Source organism: Melospiza georgiana, chromosome 1, assembly GCF_028018845.1.
Source record: "Melospiza georgiana isolate bMelGeo1 chromosome 1, bMelGeo1.pri, whole genome shotgun sequence".
In the NCBI taxonomy this organism is placed as follows: domain Eukaryota; kingdom Metazoa; phylum Chordata; class Aves; order Passeriformes; family Passerellidae; genus Melospiza; species Melospiza georgiana.
In genome coordinates, this window is record NC_080430.1 from 28,329,065 (window position 1) to 28,350,100 (window position 21,036).

Here is a 21,036-nt window from a genome sequence, read left to right on the forward strand (position 1 = left end):
AGGGGGTGGGATGGGATTTAAGCTAGCAGGATAAACTGAAGACCCAGGGAAAAGACCTAAGGTACTGATCTGGAAGAAAAGCTAAAGGCTGCTTGGTATATGTTCAACAGTTTTATTCTGGAAGCAGTGCATGCTGTAGATCTGTTTGGGTGCACATGTACATACAATATTTGTTATAACCTGCCCCAGAAGGGGAGGGTAAGCCAGGTACGTGATAACAGATCCCTAGGGATGTATTAGAGTGAAATAACACTGAATGATCAATGTTTATAAATATATATATATATGTAGAGTTTATTTTAGAACAGTTTGGTTACAATGGAAAGCACTACGTAGACATTTTTGTTATTATCTATAATAATAAAAAAGCATAAAGATAACACTTAAGAAAATGTCTAAGAGAAACGAAAGAAAGGATAAGAGTAGAAAGATATACAGTTAACATCTGTGGGTCCAGCAGGAAGACTTGGTTGCAATTTTGATGAGTGATGGTGGCACTCCTGATCCATTGGGAATGGGGAAAGCCCACAAAACACAAAGTTGAATGGGTTAACATACTCTCCTCTTGGGGTGAGGAGTTTTACACTGTATGATGAAACATTTTGGGGGTCTTGGATGATTTATGGCCCCTTCTGAGACATTACAGCTGCCTCTCATCAGCACAGTTGAGTGAATTATGGCCTGTGGGTGAATGTCCCTGTACTTCCCCAGAGAGGAGTTTTCATATCTGAGCCAATTTTCCATGAGAGAGCCCTGGAGCGATAAAAAGCACTGTCTCACCTTCCAGGATCTGCTTGTTATTGGCCTCTTCCTTTAGCTGGCTCAGACCCCAGCTTGTAGCCCCCGTGGTGGAGGTGCACCCCCTCTGTACGTGGGTGTTACTTTGCCCCAGGTCAGCAGAGCACTCTGTGGCTTTTGCAAATGGCCAATTGTTTTGAGTCATTGCCATTAACATTCCGGTCTCTCACGCATTATTAACATGAAGGAAATAAGGAGATGACAAATGTCAGAAACATTAGGTTTTAAGCCTGTTTTTAGTGAGAAAATTAATTTGTTCTGGGAGTCATGCCTAATGCTAGCTGGGATTGAGAGTGTGTAAACGAACTGCAAAATTCACTGTTTCAAATCACTTATGCATTTTACCCTTGTTTATTTTATTTGGTATCTACCCTTTGTCAGTGGACAATCAAATAGGAAGAGGAATCAGAACTAGGTCTGCAGAGATAATGCAGTGTGTCCCTGAGGAGATGCCTTCTCTAGGATAATAGGCTCCTTAAAACAAGAAACTGAAAAAGTGTATTGATTCCTATAAGATTAACTTTTGCACTGGCACTAAGGCTGAGGGACATGTATGATTTACTGATCAGACCTCAGATGATGGGAAATGTGTGTTCTTCTGATTTTCTCTCTTGTTCTTGTTCCTGATGAATGGCAAAAAAGCCTAACAATATATTCCTCCATGCCTTTTCTTGTCACTTAGATTATGAAAACAACTTCAAAATAAATGTTGTATTGGTAGGTCAACATTTAATGTCAAGACACCTCCATGCTGTCTTGCTATAGCGCTAATCAGAAAACAGAGGTTGGGTTTGTTTCCAGTAAGTATGTCTCAGACTCTTGAAACAGGAATTTGATTTAAAATAGATCTCTTTCTGTAGACCTCTTGAGCAATATCAAGATCTCATCTTGAACATGGGCTGCCATGAGATAATTATTTTAGAAGTTGCCTTCAGTAGGATTGCAAATGTCAGCAGCTTTTGGGGAAATTAGGATACTTTCAATACCTCAGAGTAATGGAGGAAGTTAATTTTATAAACCTGGTGCTCCTGATGTAGAAACGGATGTTTGGATGCCTTTGTTCTTCAGAGAACTTTGCTTTCAGATCTGTTAGATTCACCAATAAATATAAGTGATCTGAGAAACAACTCATTTAACTGGGGAAGGCTGATCAGGAAGCTTTGCTGCCCTGTTGAAACTGAAGCAGTGCTGAGACTATTAACTCTGAAATGCTGTGACAGGACTTTTGCTAGTGATCTTGGTGTTGTGTTGGCAGCTTGGCTAATACATAAATGCTGACACACAGTAACAAAGTCCATAATTCTCAAACGTGTTATTCTTGGAGAGTGTAAAACCACTTTCATTAATGAAAGTATAACAGAACACTTGTGCTTAAAAAAATAAATGTGAGGCATAACCACTTTCCTATATGAACTTGGTAAGAACTGGGTGTTTTGAACACTCCAGAAAATCTTTATTTTTTTCAAGCTGGTGTACTAAATCCAAGAAACCTTCAAGCAGACTTTTTTCACAAAGTCAGAAAAGATAAATCCTTCCTCTTTTCCTCCCCTTCTTTTCTGCTTCAGATAATCCAGTGACTTAGGTAAGTGTTCATGGCCAGTGAATTAAAAACTGGTACAAGCTTTTAGAAGCTGTTTCAAATTTTATGTGAATGTTAATGAATGTTTTTTAAAAAATTAGTTTCAATACATGGTTTCCAAATCCAGGATAAGTTTATGTGTGAGATTTGATGAAACTGAGGAGCTACTCTGTATTTAGAAAACAGCCATACCACTGCAGTGAACTGTGTTATTTTGAAAATTTTTAAAAGCTTAAAGAAGTTAAGCTTTTAAATGAGTTAAAAAGTTAAATAATCTTACAACTGTTTTGCCTGGAATAGAGGATCTGGCCTATTCCATGGATATCTATCAGTGAAATCAGCTACAATGAATTCTCCTTCTGTGAGAATTCAGAGGCACTACTTGCTAAATGGGGGTAAAAGATGCACATGCTGTGAGTACTCTGCTTTTCACTCCCAGCACCTTTAAATGCACAAATGCATTGACATAGTCTTCATGCAAGAGAAAAAGCGATCTCAGAATGATTTTATTTCAAAACACACTTGAAACTAGAAACTTATAAAAATATATCCTTTCCTGAGGATCTTAGTTTAACATTGCACAATGGTTGTTCCTTTCTATATTAATTTCAATGAACTTCTTCCAACAAGTTCATATGAAGGAAATAATGAGGGAAACACTATTCTACTATTTAAGAGTGCAATTAAATAAATGAAACTTAAATCTTCCCTCAGATTAGATAACTACCATCAGTTTTGCTCATTACCTCTTTTCTATAGATTTGATTGTTACCCCTTCCCTCTTTGTGAGTAGCCTTCTAGAAGAGCCACTGGTTTATACAGATGGAGAAGATTCTTTTCCCTGGGATCTCTGCACTCTCCATACTGCCATATCCAATATTTCAGGCACTCCTTCAACAGATTTAAAGACCTCTTGTTGGAGAGTTGGACTTTAGTGGATGTTGCATATTTAATAAATGCGTCCAGAAGATGACGTGCTCTCTTCAAATTGTTCTTGAATTCTTGTTTCTTAGTAAAACTCTCTTCCTCTTCTCTCTTCCTCAATTCTACTTAGATGCTTTTAACTTTAATTACTGCACTGATGGTCAATGGAAGTGTGCCTGTTTCCTTGTACCTCTTTTCCAAGTGTTCAAAAATAACTTTAGCCATCCAAACCTTAAGCTGCAATATAGAAATAAGAAGCTTCCATTATCACTTCTTAACACACAAAATATCATTAGGAAATCACAGTCAGACCAAATTTACAGTATTTTCAAATTCAAAATGGATAATCATACACTTTGACATTTACAGAATATCAATCTATACAGACAAATTCTGTAACTACCTTCTAGTAGCCCTCTTTAGGTTATGTATTTGAACTTTTGTAAATAATTAAATACATAAATATAGAAATCAGGGTTTGATTCCCATCTATCCTTTGCAATATTTTTTTCACAAAGCAGTGTACACCTGAGTCCCAGCAATACTGTGGAAATTTATAAAAGCATGTGAAAGAGGCTTTGTAGTAATAATCAAAGGTATTATCTGATACAAAATAGCCTTATTTTAATTAAATGCTGACTAATAACTTCTGGTCAGTACTTCTGACTGTCTCAATAAAGAATGGCCTTTCCATTTTTCTAGTTTAAATAAATACACACTGATTCACTAAAATTTGAACTTTTTGAAAAGGGCTGGAACTTTTTCCCCATGGAACTTGAGACCACTATATCTCAATATAAGAAAGAAAACTTAAGGATCAGTGGGATGGTCTTGGTGAAAGTTACTGAGCCCCATAGAGAAAAGCATGATTTATTTGTTTGGTAGCCCAAATGAGCATGTAATGTGGACAGGATGATTAATAATTGAAGGAAATCATGGCAGCAGTATCTAGATAGCCAAAATAAAATTATGAGCCTGAGAATATATTTTTCTAAATCTTATCTAATCTCATGATCATCACATGAAGGGTCATGTCACAGGAACATAAAGGAGACCTGTCTTTTAGAAGATAAGTGATTTTTGAAGGAATGCTTTAATTCCCTCTCTTGAACTTCTTGAAATACAATAAATAATGCTATAATACTGTGGCTTGAGATGAACATAAGATCAGAATTTATTGGTTAAACATTTATGCTGTTCATTGAATATTTCAAGGGAAGAACATTAGAAAAATTCAGGGAGCTATAACATACTTTATAATAACACTTCACTTCTCACTATCCCTGTGACAAAAATGTTTGCCTAGATTCTCTGACTGAAGCCAACACTCAGATCGCTTTCCCTACATGCCCCACTTAGTCCCAGTGCTGGAGGATGGATTTAGAGAGTCAGAGCTGCTCAGCTGCTGGGCACGTGGTGTCCTTGCCTGCTCAGGTGAGAGGTGGGTGCCACTGAAGAGCCCCTCATGGCCTGCCCTGACAGGCCACTTCTTTAGCGACAGCTCTCACTAAGCAGGTAGGAGCCAAGTGGGGCACACAGTGTAGCTGTGATCCTGCCCACTCCATGCCGCAAACACCTGCCTCAAAGCTACACACTAAGGCCCTTTATTTGCTCTGGACTTGAAGGATTAAAACTAGATTCCTGTCTTGAAGGTAAAGGACTTCATTTCTCTATGCCAGGTGTTTTATACCTCTCATCTGGCAGCCTCATAACTCAAACCCTGCCAATAAGGAGGAAAGTTAGGTTGCAGTCTTTCTTCACATGTTCTCTCCAGCTGAAGCTGAGTTTCCATACAGGATGGAAGGATGATGAGAGAATGGAGAGAATTAGCAAGTGGTAACATAATTCTACAGCTTGTTTTGATAACATTGCTTTTAAAGGTGTACAAACAAATTCCTCTTCAGCTCTTACATTATCAGTAATCATTATTTTTTACATGAATATTGTAATAAAAAATTAGCTCAGATTTTTGAACTGACTTACTGTATTTAGGGTAAATCTGAAAGAATTATTGATTTGTAATTCAGCAACAGAACAGATGAGAAGAGAGGTTGACTTCTGTGACTGTTTGGACAATACTGTGCTTTTGACACATACTCCACGTTCAGCAATCTTTGTTATGTGAAACTAGAGGCAAAACCAAACATCTGTAATCTCCTTGTTTAGATAGGGTTATAGAGGTCAGGAGGTGAAGAAGAAATAAGTTTTGTTGAAGGAAACACATGAGACATTTCAAAATAATCTCTCCGCTTTCATTCATTTGCATTCCTTCCATTGTTAGCTCCTGGAACTGTAAGTCAGGCTTTGTAGAAGGACTTAAACCTTTGTATTCGTGTAAACTGAAAGTTATTTCTGCTGGGAAAGATGCTGGGGCTTTACTTCTGGGAACCCTTTTAGGTTCCCTGTGTTTGTCACCTGGAAACACCACCTTGGGTTTTTTTGAACCTTTCCCCTTACTGGGGCAAAAACCAGAACCCAGGACATTGCATTCTGGTATTCTGGTGTCTGCACACACGCTCTGCATATAGGCAGTATGTAACAACAGTACTTGGAGAGGAAAAGATCCCTTATTCAGTATAACAAAATACTTTGGAAATAAGTGAGCAAAATTAAATGGCAAAGTTTTTCATAAATCCTTGAATTCTCTGAGTCAAAGCTACATCCGGCCTTCCCCCGAAGAAATGGTGTGACACAAAATTATTTCTCTTTGCTACTACAAAGCTAAAACAGTGCTAGGCCTTTGCCATCCTTCTCAGAAAGCCAAAGTTTATCAGAAAGATACAATCTTTAGTAAATTAGAAGAAAGTTCTTTGAAATCTTAAGGTAGTCTAAAATTCCATTATAGTGCAATTTCCTAATGAGTGTAGTAATTACTGTTTGACCAAGGACTTCTGAGTCACAAAAACAATGTTATTTTTAGTCCTCTCCACTTCAATTACTATGTCAAAGGACATGTAAAAGCACATAAAAAGTAATTATAAATATTCTTTCTGAATGTGCAACTTTTAAGATACTCCAAAATTTCACTAAAATTTCACTAAAATTTCACTAAAATTTCACTAAAATTTTGATTAACCATGCTAGAAAGTTCTTGATTATTTAAAAAATTATGAAAATCTGTCGTGTTAACAATGTTAGTCCTTACTTTTGCTACCAAAAAAGGATGGATCACAACAGGAGACAGTGCAACTTTCATTAGAAGTGAGATTGCAAAAGCAAGATTTGCAAACAGTCAAAAATTAACACTGAAGAGTACAAACAAGTATCCTGGCACTTAGGATACAAACTTCAATCCAAGTTTTTCTTTGCCAGCACTGAGTAAGTGATCACGTAATCCTAGTAAGACTAACTCAGGCATGAGAAAACTCTGCTGTCACTACTAACATCCTTTCTGTCTGAATTGTGCCACAGACACTGAGACAAAGCAATTAAGCTGTTCTTGTGTCTTTAACCTTTGTCCACTGGTGTGTGATAGTGGGAATGGTCAATGCTAAACAAACAGCGTGCATCTCATGCCAGCAAGAGGCATTTGCTCAGAGCAGTATTTAGTCTGTAGAATTTAAATTTAAAGCTGTAATAAGGAGATATAAATTTAACCAACCTATTCTGTACAATCTGTGCGTGAACAACTTTATCTTGGCAAGACAAGTAGAACAGCAGAACAAGGAGACCTGAACTTTTGTAACACTGGGCTGGTTTGAGCTCCTGTGTTGGCAAAACAGCACAACTGCAAAGCGAGTTCACCTGGACAACTTCAGAAGAAACAGTAACCCCATACAATTATAGAGTATGTGGTAAATTCTACCTTTGCTGACTGAAGCAAACTAATGAACAACAATGCAAAAAGGCATGCAATTTAAAAAACTGCTTAGTTTTTGAGTAAAAGTGAACAGAAGAACAATTGGCATAAATGTGAGTCCAAATTTGAGAATTCACTTTTGAATATTTCAGAACATTTCTGATACCATATTGAAACTAGAACTGCTGGAATTTTTTGGCCACTCTTCCTTATCATGTGTTCACTTCTTCACATGATGAACACCTTGAGAAAGGTATTTCATTTGGGAATTACAGTGTTATCAAGCAGGCTTGCTGCAGCCCTGGCAGAATGAGGGATAAAATGCTTGGCTGTGAACTTGTGAAGGTGAGCTGCACCATGTTCAGCTGGACCTTAGACAAAACAGAGCACACAGAGTTTACCCTTTTAAACAGTGGGGATAAAGCTGGGGATGCCTGTGCACCTCTGTCTGGCAAGCTGATGACAGGGTGCCCACCAAAATGGGAGATGACAGTGGGTACACACAATGCAAGGTCCTCTGTTGCCTCAAGACAGTATAAAGAGAAGATGGGAAGATAGTTACACAAATTTCTTAGTTGTGGTGTTCTTTTTTTTTAACTCCTTTTTTTTTTTTTTTCCAACAAAATGCTCTCCAGCTGCTTTGTTGCATTTAGCAGTGCCTCCCCCACTTGCTGAGGGAGCCCTGATCTGCTCGTGGGTGGATACTTGCACTCTTCTTGTATTAACTTGATAAAGCAACCCAGTGGGGGAATTAGGAGCTCCAAAACTCATCCAGGTGGATAAGATGATGAAGCTAAACAAACCACTTTCTGAAATGTATCTTTTGATGAACTGACAGCTTGTGTTGTATCTGCTTATATTGTACCCAGGCTGATCTGCCTGTCAATAGTAGATGGAAAACAGAGATTTGCTATAGGATTTGCTATAATTTTTATATTGCAATGAAAACTGCAGTTGCCATGTTGATGTACCAAAGGTTTATAAGGGAGACAGACAAGCAGGAAGTGGATTTAAAACCTTTTGGGCGGTGCATAGTTTTGGAAAAACACCAGTAGAATTCTTTTAATTTTCTGAGAAAGGGAAATTGAAATAAATTCTGGGCTTCATCTGGAATCCCAGATGAAAGATTCCCCCCCGGCCCCTGAAAGATTCCTATCAGTATTGAACAAAAGAAATGAGATTAGTGGGTGAATGAGAGCTGTGCTCTGCCATTCCAGCCGGGGATGGAAAAGCGCTCTGCCGCAAGTGCAAGCTATAGAAACTCTGTGCTCTGGCATGAGCAGCTCATACAAGGCAGATGTGATAATTATAGAAACAAATAGCACAATGCTACAACATCCGTAGACACTGTATTAGCCCACTTGTACTTTTCTTTCCTGTCTTTTTTGGGTTTTCTCCTATTATTTTAGAATAGAGAAACGTTTGCAGTGAGGGTAGCTGCATTCCTGCTACGGCGTCGAGCACAAACGCGAAAGTGATTTCGGGTGTGTTTGTTTCACAGGCGTGTTAAAAACGAGTAACTACAGGACAGCTGGAAGGGGTGGGAGAGGCACATCCCCCCGCACTCGCCCAGGCCCTGGGTGCCTCTGGAAGGGCTGGGACAGGCGCATCCCCTCGCCGCTGGAAGGGCTGGGTCAGGCGCATCCCCCCGCACCCTGGAAGGGGGGCTGGGACAGGCGCAGCCCCGCACCCGCCCCGCCCCGGCCCCGCCCGCCGCCCGGCACTATAAACGGGCGGCGCGGAACCTCCGCGGCTTTTCTGCTTCCAGCCATGGCTCCGGACAGGTTCCCTGCGGCGTTCGCCGATGCCGGGCAGCAGAGCGGGCTGCAGGTGTGGCGCGTCGAGCGGCTGGAGCTGGTGCCGGTGCCCCCGAGCCTCCACGGCGACTTCTTCGTTGGGGACGCGTACCTGGTGCTGCGCACGGAGCGCCGCGGGGACAGCGTGGCCTACCGCCTGCACTTCTGGCTCGGTAGGAGCGGGACAGCCCGCGGGGCCCGGCCGGCCGCCGAGGGGCTCCAGGGCAGCCGGGACAGGGCTTTCCCCGCCCTGCTCAGTGAGGCTGCGGTGCGAGGCGTCCCCGAGGGGCACTCGAGGTGGAGGCAGAAGTGGGGCTGCCACCGAGGATGGCGGTGGTGCCGAGCGTCAGCGCCTCCGAGGCTGAGGGACTGAGGGGTGGAATAGTGAGTGGTGTGTGGCAAAAAGGTGAAAGCGTGCTCACTTTGAGATGGTAGTTTGGGAAAGTACTGAAGTGTGAAAGGCAAATCTTGGCTGCACCCGACAAAGGTTCTGGAGTGAAATCCTGCCTTCACTCACATGAGTAGTTTTCCTGCCTTTATTTCCATTTGGATAAAAAGTCCTCTTGTCCTCAACACCCTGTGGTGTTGTTGCCCTGGTTAGCGTCTGGGTGTGCCTTTTCCAGATCGATTAACTTTGCTTTCCGATGGTACAGAGATCAAGTGCAAAGACACCAGGTTTCCTTTAAAACCTCGTTAATATCAGTCTGACAGCCTATTGGGATTGGAACCGGTCTTTTGCCCTCCAGCTTGACTAGCCCACTTTACATCAAAGTTCTGTTTTACGTGACTTCCCCATCTCCTGGAAGTTTCATGTGACTTCTCCATCTGGTGACAGTCATCCTGCCACAGTGATTGCTGTTTAGCTGCCTGAAACTTACTACGTTTTTCTTGTTTCACCAACAAGTTTGTGTTTGTAGGCAATAATTTCAATGAATGCACATAAAGATAGGTGTATTAACATTAATGTGTTTGAGTTGCTGCAGTTCTCATTTTGTATGCATTGAAAAATAATTGCGGATAAAGCTTGGATTGTTTCTGCATAAATGTTTGAGCATTGAATTTTGCATGTCTTTGGAGTTTTCCAGCTGGCAAGCATGTTAGTGTCTGTGTCTGGTAAGAGTATAATCATAGATGGCAGTGTGAATGAATCTCTGGCAGAGACTTTTCTGTCAGCAGTGCTGCTAATTAGTAGCAGGGTTTGGTTTTGTGGGTCTTTGTAAATGAAGCTGGAATTACTCATGTTTTAGTGAAGGTCTAGCAGACACATCACAGGGAGTGATGTAAGGGCTGTTTGCAGGTCTTGGGAAGGGAAGGTGACTGACATTTGCAGCAATTAAAACCTCATTGCTGGTGGCTGAAGAGCTTTAGTTGTACGCATTGATGCACATGTTGTGCTGATGTGGTGCTACCTAGATAGTCTAAATGGCTTCAGGTGATCTGGGCACCCACTGTTGTTGTGCAGCAGGCAAGGTGGCAGCAGGGAGGCTCAGAGCTGGCAAATCCCTTCCTGCTCACCAGATGCTTCAGCAGTGGGGTGGAATAATCTCAAACACTGCTGCACATTAATGACAACAGGAGACCAGGACTTCAGATAAGGTGTATTGGGAGGGCCAGTCACACTCAGGGCAAAAACTGTAGAATCAGGTTGGTATTTTTAACTCATTCACACTGCTGATATGTACACCAAATTTTTCCCTTGTAAGCAAAGACTGTATCATCTGTGGGGAGGAAGATCACAATAGGGGCTTTCTGAAGACTTCCCAAAAGTGTCTATGGACAGCTGCAGCAGTCACTATCACTCTTTAGGATGTAAAAACAGAATTCTTGTGATGAGGGAAACACTGCAGACTTTGGTCTTAGGTACTGACAAGGGCCTTGTCACTTGGTGATGCAGTCCTACTCGTGCTTGTCACCTGTGGTATGTTACTGTGGCAGCCAGTGGCTGTGAGTGTGCACAGTTTCTGACCTGCAAAAAAGACCCCCAACATCAAATTTTCCTATTACACAGTGATAAAGCTCCTCCTCATTCCTTGCTTAGGCACACCCAAGGGGTTAAAAGAAGGTCTGGACCGTGGGACTGTGACCTCAGTGTGCCAACAGTCTTCAACTGTGACTGGCATCAGTGGGGTAAAGTGACCCCACAGTTGTTCTGCCATGCTGAAGCTTCCTATGGAAAAGCCACTGTTTGACCAAGTATCTCACACGCAGGCACTGAGATACTGTTGAGGTTGGATAATTTCGGAGCCAGCTAACCTGGGTGTATCAACATTGTTGGCATGGCCAAGCAATCGATGTGGATCTGTTTTGCTGCAGGTTTAGCCACTCTTAACATTGCTCAGACATCCTGACTCAGTTGTCTCTACTGGCACTTGAGGGATGCCTTAGTAGCTGTACTAATCCTGAGGGAGCTGTCTGGACTTGAAACCATCCTTAATGGAAACAGTATGCACTGTGCCAGTATGAAAATACTTATGCAAGTGAGATTGGCTATACCCCACTTTGTATCTTTAATAAAATCATGCATGGTGTTTTTTAACTGTTTTGTAATCCTTGTTCCCAGAGATGAAGTCATAAACTCTGTCCATGTGACTCAGGATCTCTTTGGTAAAAAATTGTTCTCTTTTCTTTTTATGCTTTGGCTTATTTATAGCTGTTTGTGCCTTAAATCTGGTTTTCCTACAAGCCTGAGTAACTTATGCTTGGATTGATGCTCACTTGATTTTTTATTTTAATTGGATTTTGCTGAGTATTTTATTGCATAACAGCTGTGAGACCAAATCTGATAGTAGTTCTTATCTCTGACTCTGTTCAAAAACTTTTTTCTTTAACCCTGAACCCTGTTATGTAATTGCAGGTAATAATTTAGAAAGATTTAGTCTTAATGGATGTGATTACCCCTATTTAGAAAAAGAACAAAAAACAGCCCTAAAACCTCCAAAACTTTACCACCAACTTTAAGGTGGCACCCAGTTCTGAGAAAGCATTAGGGAGCATAGCAAGTTCTATCATGGAGTGACTGGGAAACAAATGGAAGGCCTGACCTTTCCTTTTTCTTCTGTAGTTACTCATAAGCCTGTTTTTTTAGACTTGATTCTATTTGTGCTTTTCTTGAAACAATTAAAACTGCTGAAAATGTTAATCCAAAATGTATGGGCACACATAAAAATCATTGGTTTAATATACAGCCTGTTTTCAGCAAGTACAGGCATCAGCACACCAGGTCAAGAGGCTGTTCTGCCACAGTCTTGGGAATAGGCTGCTCTCTGTAAGGTACAAAACAAAGTGTGACCTCATGAAGCAAATATCTGAGCCCCAAAGCTGCTTTTCTTTCTCCCAGCTGTACCAGGCAAATATCTTGCTTGCATTGTAGTGTCAAGAGAACTGCTTTTGAATTATTTCGGGTTTATGGTTTGTTGAGTTGTTGTTAGAATAAATACATGGTTTACCATCCAGACAGTCCTTTCACATGACCTTTCTTTCTTTGAACTTCAGCTAAAAGTCCAAAAATTGCTTGCCATGCTAAGCTCAATTAAATTATTCTTTTGTTTGAAGATTGTAAGAGAAGGTGAACTTCACTATTTTTCACTATTTTTTTCCCTTATGAATGCAGTGCTGCAAGTAGTCAAGAAATGGTCTGGAAGATCATGTTACTTGGTGGTGAGCAAGGTTGTGATTCAGTGCTTTGTTTCCACATAAACATGGGTTGTACAGCCTGCTGAAGGCAGTGTCCAGTTGTTGCAGAAATAATCTCTCCAACACAATTCAAAATTATATTAATGTTTTGTTGGCGTATTTCCCCTTATTTCAGGGAAAGAATGCACCCAGGATGAAAGCACAGCTGCAGCTATCTTTGCTGTTCAAATGGACGACTATCTGGGAGGAAAGCCTGTGCAGAGTAGAGAAATTCAAGGGTATGAATCTACTGAGTTTGTGGGTTACTTCAAAGGAGGAATTAAATACAAGGTAAAGAGTCTGTGAAAATATATTCTGAAATTATATGTAACATTTTTCCCTACATAAAAATAAAATGTTTTTCTTTGTAAATGGAGATTTTAAAAATAGTTTATTATTTATTAAAAATAGCTTTGTGGATTTAGATCTGAACCACCCGTCTTAAACTGCAGGAGTCCAGTGTTTATACAGAAAGCAGCAGCTTGTTTGGCAGTGTCTCTTCTGATATATGAAAACCTTTCCCAATTTTTTTTTCCCCAAAATAAAGCTGTCCTAAAATTTCATACTTATGTGTCTAAGAGAGTTCACAGTAGGGACTCTGTGTCTGGGTGGTGTTAAATCTCACGGAAATAATTTGTCTTGCAGGCCAAGTATTTCTGTTCAAATGCAGAACCCAGTTTTCTCAAGAGGTTAGAAATATTAATAGGATGGAAAAGACCAGAACTTCATTTGAATCTAAAAATGATGCTTTTGCAGTGCTACTGCAGGTTTTTTTTCTGAAGTAGATAAAACAATCTCCCAATTTAAAAAAAAAAAAAAAAATTAGTTTTTGGAAAGGTGTAGTATCAGTGTCCTTGTGTCACTTCCAGAAGCTGAATAGCTGAAAAGTAACTTTTTTTATTTTTTTTGCATCAACATCTGTGGGTTTTTTAAAAGAATAAAGTAATATATCTCCTGAGAATATCTCCACAGTAGCAGCTCTGGGAGCCATGGCTCATTCAGCCATTTCCCCCCATTATGAAGGTTTGTAACTTCTCTCTGTCTACACAATCAAGCTTTTAACTCTGCGTAAGTAAGGTTGGCAGTGATGCACCCTAACTTTTACATTTTAATTTTTATTTTTTTTTTTAAATTTCATGAGCCACTCTCTGTTCCAGCACAAGGTGTGGGTCTCCCAGAGGAGTGGAGAGTGCTGCCTCACAGAGGCAGACATCCAAGCCAGTTTACAGGATTATGGTTATGTTTACACTCACTGATTGTGAATCAACAGTTTGCTCTCACTTCCCTAGTTTGGTACTCCTTGCCAGGTTGACTCTTAAGCTGCAGACATTCCTTTCATAAAATTGCAAGCTGCTGTGGAATTATCCATCCATCTACATGTAACCAGGGACTAAAACCACCTGGACCTCTGAGATTCAAGTTTGAAAAACTTCAAAAGGAGCTGCATATATTATCTGCTTTTCCTCAGTCCTTGACTTTTGTCCTAACAATGGGGTTCAGTATTATCTCATCCTCTGAAGGAGGCTGGAGAGTGCTGTAAATTCTGTGCTTTCACTTTTGCAATTTATCTGAAAACCCTTTGAAGGAGGCTGATATCTGCTTCCTTGGCTAAAGGTTCACACCTGAGAGTTCAGCAGCAGTGCTGTCTGTCTGGTCTGTGGCCAGCACTCTTAGACAGGACATTGCTTTGGCTTGCCTCTCACTACATAAGCTACTTTTTTCCCTCTGCTAGCTCCTCAACTGTAGCAAAAAAAAAGTAACTTTGCAGAAATGAAGCTGAAATAAAGCTGACTGCTTTGTTTTCTTTCATTCAGGCAGGTGGTGTTGCCTCTGGATTTAATCATGTTGTTACTAATGATCTGAGTGCCCAGAGGCTGCTGCATATCAAGGGCAGGAGAGTTGTAAGAGCCACAGAAGTCCCCCTGGCTTGGACCAGCTTCAACAAAGGAGATTGTTTCATCATTGACCTGGGAAATGTAAGTATTTTGTAGAGCAAAACACTGAAAGGCAAGAGCTGTATCCCTTCCAAGGTCTGAGTCATCCCCTAAAATGCAAAACTGACTTTGGTCACTCATGTGAACCAGCAGAAAGAATCTGCTTTAGAAAATTGGTTTTAGTGTCACACCACTTGAAAGGTTTCAAGCGGCCCTAAATGTTTCCTGAAGTGTGCACAGATTATCTGTCAAGAAACAGTTCTCTTTCCCAGAGAGGAAAGGCATTGGGGTTTTTCAGTACTGGAACAGTTCACTGTAAGTCCAGCCTGACTTTGGCACTCCCCACCAGATGAATGGGATCAGTGCTAGTTCAGAGCAGAGCACAAATTCAACCATTCTCTTAAGAGCGTTTTTTCATAGTCATCAAACTTTGATAGTGACAGTAGACCCCAGAGGAATGGCTGCAAAAGTGATTGAATATTTCAAGAGATCACTTGAGAAGCAATCCTGTGCTTCAAGGCTTTCTGCTGAAAACAAGTAGAGACAGAAGAATATCAACACATAAGAGAAGATAATTCTGCTTGCTTCAAATGGCTTAAAGTGTAGTGCTGTCACCTCAGAATACATGAGACTTGCTGATTCTAAGAGTAACAGCTGGGATGTAGTCCCACACTAATTGGGTGCTAGTTACCAATTTGAAATTATACTCACATGTATAAAATGGAAAGCATGTGAAAGGAAATAGTTTATCTGCAGTTGATTTTATCTGTAGTGTTTCACAAGGAAATGGTCAGCTGCTTCAAGATCTCAAGAGTTGCCCTGACCTGTTGAAAAATGGACTCTTCTGAATTCATGGTGTGCATTTTCTCTGAAATAAGAAAATTCATGGTTCCTTTTTTTTCTGAAAGTGTCCCCTAGTGTGACAGTTGAAGATAATCAATGTAGCTACTTGATACCAATATATCTTTGACTTTTATTATGCTTCTCAGCCTTCAGATGGTAATCAGTATCCAAAGCAATCTCTCAATGTCACTTTGCTTAGAAGACCCAAATCATCTGTTCCCTTTGAGAGTTAACCCATGGGAGATGGAAGGTTTGGAACTAAACATAGCTAGATAATGCTGCTTTTGCAGTAAGGCTGTAATTGGGCTTGAGTTTTCTGGAGTCAGCCTTCCATGGACATGGTGTAGAACTGGGTGTACTCCACGAATTCAACTTGTTCTGACCCTGTTGTGCTGCAGTTACCCAGACGACCTTGAGTAATTAGTCAGGCCACATGAAATGCACTATGGATGTGTTTCAATGTTACATGTTTAGCTTGGGGTCCATCCCTTTTGGTGAGAGGAGAGAGCTCTCACTAAGCAATTTAAATGTAATATAGAGTTAGAGTCTTAACCTGATACTGAATGTACATTGGGAGCCTTTTACTTTTTTACAGTGTAACATCACTGGTTTCTGATTCACTGTTTGCAATACAACACTGCAAGAAGAAAGATTAGATGTGAACAATATCTAGATCCCTTCTTTTTTTTTCCATTCAATGGGAAATGTTAGTCAAATCACATGTCTAATACAGTTCTTGGTCTTGTCATGTCAGTTGTGAAAGAGATGGGTTTTTCTGAGTGTACTGACAAGTTAAGAAAAAGAGTGTTTTTGCATCAAGATATTCATAGTCACATGTTATTACATAGTTATTGCATAAACCAGACTATGCTTGTGGGAGATGAAAGCAGCTGACATAGTTCAGGATGCTGATATACAAGTCTAGTGAAGTACCTCTAAATAAAGTAGTGTGGTAGAAAATACAATGTCACAGGATAAACTTTGCTCAAGTTTTATAAGAACTATATTTCAAGCTGAAATAATTGTACTTCAGGTTGACATTTTCCATGACTAAAGGCCCATTGTAAATGAGGGAGGCTTTATGAGTCCTTACAGGAGCTCTTAATTGAATTTAAGGTTCCTTTGAAAAAAACAAAAGTATTTTCACTAAAGTAGATTCTATTACTTAACAATTGAAACAATCTTAAGTAGGGTTGCTTCTGAGTTTTGGTATTTGTTGCAGACCACTTGCAGACTCATTGTCTAATGGGTAGTAATTGCATAAAACAATGAGCTTATGGTCAGTGCTTTTAATATGAAATTATTGTTGTGTGTCAAATGAGATAAATTTCCAAGATTTACTTTCCCCAGTCTCTTTGCTAACCAGAAGGATGGTCTCCATGGAGCTGAAAAATTGCTTGTGCTGTCCATTTCCTGTTATATTTTATCAAGCTGCTTATCTAATATAATAAAAAATTATTTCAGTTTTCCTGTTAATTCTCAATTACTGCAGTATTTTAAACTGATGATTTGAACAGACAAGGGAAAGTTAGGAAAGATCATAATGAATAGGAATAAAATCATTATTTACCACTAGGATTTTCTTTACAGTGATAATGCTTTAAAGCAAAAAGTGTGTGGGGGCATTTCAAGTTAGGTTCACATATTTACCGTTCAAGTTCTGATGTTTATCTTATACCTAGATCATAGAATAGTTTTGGTTGGAAGGGACCTTTAAAGGTCATCTAGATCAATTCCCCCTGCAATGAGAAGGGACATCTTCAACAAGCTGAGGTTGCTCTGAGCCCTGTTCAGCTTGACCTTGAATGAAGGTTATCCTATCTTGATCCAGCCTTCTAAGTTGTTGGACTCAAACCTTGGCTGGAAATAAGATCAAAAAATAGTGTTCTAACTGCCTGCCTCCTGACAGTCCCTCTCTCTCTTAAAAGTGGTTGGGATCCCCTGGGGCCACATCCCATGTGCACAACCCACAGAGAGCCTTGGCTGATCTGTTACTAAATCACATTTACAGTGCTTCAAATACCCTGCCCAGGTCTCATCTTGCCTCCTTAGAACTCTCTTGGCTGGCAGAGAAAATAGCTGCAGAAGGCAGAGAAAGCACTGTCTGTGCTATGAGGGGAATTGTCATCTGTGGGAAATGCATGAAGACCTTTCAGTCAAGCAGGCTTCTGTAACACATGAACTGTGACTGTGCTGATCTTCCTTAGAGGGAGGGACCCAGGAGAGTGCTGGGATGCCAGACCCTGATTTAAGTTGGGGTGCTTTTTTCTACATGGGATTTCCATGGCATCTCTTTGGTGACCCTGGGACTCTCTCTGTAAGGGAGCCTTTGGGAAGGCAAGACAAGTGCAGGGCGGTTGCTGAGAGGGCCTGGAGTGGAGCACACCTTCCTTGGTCAGGTGCTGCTTAGAGCATCTTGTCCAGGTGTAGCTCTGCTCAAGTCCTCCCAGGAGCTGCTCTTTTCTGCCACAAAATCACAGAATATGCTAGGTTGGAAGGGACCTGCAAGGATCATAAAGTCAAACTCTTATTCCCTCACAGGCCCCAAGAGTCAAACTGTGTGTCTGGGAGCATTGTCCAAATTCCTCTTGAGCTCTGTCAGGCTTGGTGCTGCCACCATGTCCCTGAGGAGCATTCCAGCATCCACCCACCATCTGGATGAAGAACCTTTTTCTAATATCCAACCTAAACTCCTCTGATACAGCTTCAGGCCACTCCCTCAGGTCCTGTCCCTGGACACCAAACAGAGATCCCCTCAGGAGGAAGTTGTAACTGCAATGAGGTCTTCCCTCAGTGTCCTCCAGGCTGAACTGACCAAGTGACCTCAGCTGATCCTCATACAGCTTCCCCTCAAGTCCCTTCCAGTCCTGCCCAGGACTATTGCTGATATCCCACCTGAGAGGCACCAGGGTGGGTTTGACAGTTCTTGGTGGCCTTGAACTGCCTGGCCTTGCTCTGTGCTGCCCTTTACCTCCAGGTGCAGCTCTCCCTGCTTCATCCCATCCTCCAGCCACCTCCCCTTAGACACAGTCCTTTTTCTTCCTTCATCATCAGACAATTGTCAAAACAGCAAGGAGCAGGAGGACATGGAAAATGGTCACAGAAGGCAAGGGGAAAGATGAATCACTGTGCCATTTAGTTACTAACACAGATACAGTTTTCAAGGCTATTTTTTAGTATTTATCTAGATGCATATGTAAACATTCTGTATATTTGTATATTTCTGATAAGATGTGCTAAAGACTTTCATATCTTCTGTCAGTTTTCCTGGTTTAAAGTGGGAAGGAAGCTTATCAGTATTGTGAAATTAGCCCTGTGTATATTGATGTGTGCTGGTTATTTATGAAAGTGGAGTGTTGAGATGTGTCAATAATTTTGATGGTTATTGAAACATGGAGCAGAAATAATGGGAGTAACAATAAAGGCAAAGCAACATTATTTGATCAGCTGATTTTATTGAATGCTTCCCAACTCAGTATGGGAAGCCCTGCTATATGAAGGCTGTCTGAAGCTGTATCCTTAGTGACCAGCAAAAATATTCTTTCTATGTGTATTTGGATAGAGCTCTGTGAAATGTAAGACTTGACTCTCTCTGAGTAATCTCTTGATGGGGAGCAGCAGCAGTGCCATGAGCTAGGTGACTGCAAAGGGCAGGCAGAGAGCTATGCACTGCTCAGCCCTCTCAAAGAAATGAAGAGGCAGTTGTTAAAATAAGGGGATGAAGGGCAGTGTGTGATAACTACCCCTGAGGTTTCAGCTTGGGCCTGATTGCAGCTGGAAATAAAATAAAATAAAAAATAAATAAATAAAAGTTCTCCAGGCAGAACATCATCCTTCTCCCAAAAGAAGAATGCAGAGGTGATAACTACAGCTCAAGCTAAATGAAGTTTGAAGGTAAATTGTACTCAGTTGTCCATTCTTCCTATTCCTGTAGGTCCTTATCAGTAAACAGCCAAGAGGTTGCTGGTTTGAAATCTAAGAGCCCACAATATTCTTAGAAACAGATTGTGCTATATAGCAATCAGTGTATGCATTTCTCAAGGGCTTTGTGAATCCAAATGAAAATTATGAAGTTAGAACTCAAAAGTATGAGACTAGAGTTTTTATCATAATCTATCTGTCAGTATGTTCCTAACAGAACACATAATAAGTATGTCAGAAGAAGAAAAGAAGACACTTGAAATACATCAGGCAAAAAGGCTGGCTTTTTATGACATCTGCTTTTCATAACAGCTGTAATTTGGTGTAGATTAAATTATGTTTACAAAAATAAAAGTAACTTCTGCTTTGTAAAGAGCAAGATAACAGATGCTTGCTTTATGGTTATGACCATGGGGTGTGATTCAGCATCACATTGCAGCCTTAAGCACAGTTGTCTTGGTGGTTTCTGTGATCTTCTTCCCTCACTACTTTTTTTAGGTGGCTTTGCTTCTCTTCTATTGGATAAAGCCATTCACAACAGGCGTATTAATTGCTTTCATAAGCAGAGTCACTGTTAAGGTATAAACAGGGCTGGAAGAGCAGGTTCTTGCATTTTTCCGTTCATCACTGTACATTTTAGTTGCTTTCCCTGGCTTTAACAACTGACTCATGTAGGTTTTCCATTTGCATGTTTCCTCCCACAGCTAACCTCTTCTCCAGTTTCCCCCAGCTGAGAGTTAAACTGTTGCTCATGCTGCAGCAGGGAGCTGCCAAACAAGTAGCTGAGCTTGAAGAACTAAAGTGATTAGGTTCTTTATTAACTTATTAACAGCATTAAAATGTTGTTCTGTCTATAAAATGTGTACCTTGCTAAGCAAGCATCTTAATTTTTCTGTAATTTTGTGAACCAGTTACTGAGCAGTGTAAATGCCAGCATTCCGGAAGTTGCTATAGTCTCAGTCATCAGATGGAGGAAATGCCCCCTACTTCAGTTCAAGTATTCAGAGTATGGATTTTTCTTCATATTTTATGGACTATAAAGTTTCCCCTCACCTAACTTGTGCACAGAAAACGAGCTGAACCAGAGATCATTGTTTAGGCTTCAGGTGGACTGGACACACACGTATCTACAAGGATTCAGTTAAGTTAGTTTTTTCTTCCTGATGTAGTAGGAAATCCAGTTGTTTTGCTGCTTGAGCTGCTGTTGTTTAGAATTAAGATTATCCTGGTATTGACCCCTTAATCCACCGTGGTATAGCAAAAGCTATTCCTAGTGCATGCTAGCAAAACAGGTTTGAGAGGAGAAATGAATGTACCAAGTGCATGACTCTGCTATATCTGACTTATTTTTAGTCTGAAAATTTGTTCCATTTGAGTCAAATGGGACACTCCAAAGACTGGTTACAAAGACACTATTGTAATTTTACTAGTAATTTTAATTTTTTTTTTAGCTCATGGTGGCCTCAGAGGTGTTCTGGCTGAATGAATTTGGAGTTTGTTTTGGATTATCAAAACTTCACAACTTTCAATGGTTCACTGTATTGCAGTTTCAACAAAGTTAGGTTTTATGGATATGTGAAATGAGAGGAATTTTTTCCTTGCCTGTGTCAAGAATTCAACAGTCAAAAAAGGAAAAAGTATAAAAAGGAATAATTTAAGGAGCAGCCTATATTAATCTGGTTGAATCCAAACATTCTTAATACATACATATTGTTAGTTCCTTAAAAATCCTGGATGTCAGTAAACTCACAAAAAGCACTGCATTACAGT

The 21,036-nt window shown here is 40.4% G+C and overlaps 1 protein-coding gene across 5 annotated transcripts in view; it reads left to right on the top strand.

The window, feature by feature from the left end:
• Positions 1 to 21,036, top strand: part of SCIN (scinderin) — a 68,046-nt gene that overhangs the window by 11,185 nt on the left and 35,825 nt on the right. For 4 of the 5 annotated variants that reach the window (XM_058019222.1, XM_058019204.1, XM_058019213.1 and 1 more), the window contains 2 exons: positions 12,705 to 12,859; positions 14,383 to 14,544. In XM_058019222.1, coding sequence (XP_057875205.1) covers positions 12,705 to 12,859; positions 14,383 to 14,544 — 317 coding nt within the window. Of the gene's footprint in view, positions 1 to 8,870; positions 9,070 to 12,704; positions 12,860 to 14,382; positions 14,545 to 21,036 lie in introns of those variants that run through there. The other variant, XM_058019197.1, reaches the window with a different exon arrangement.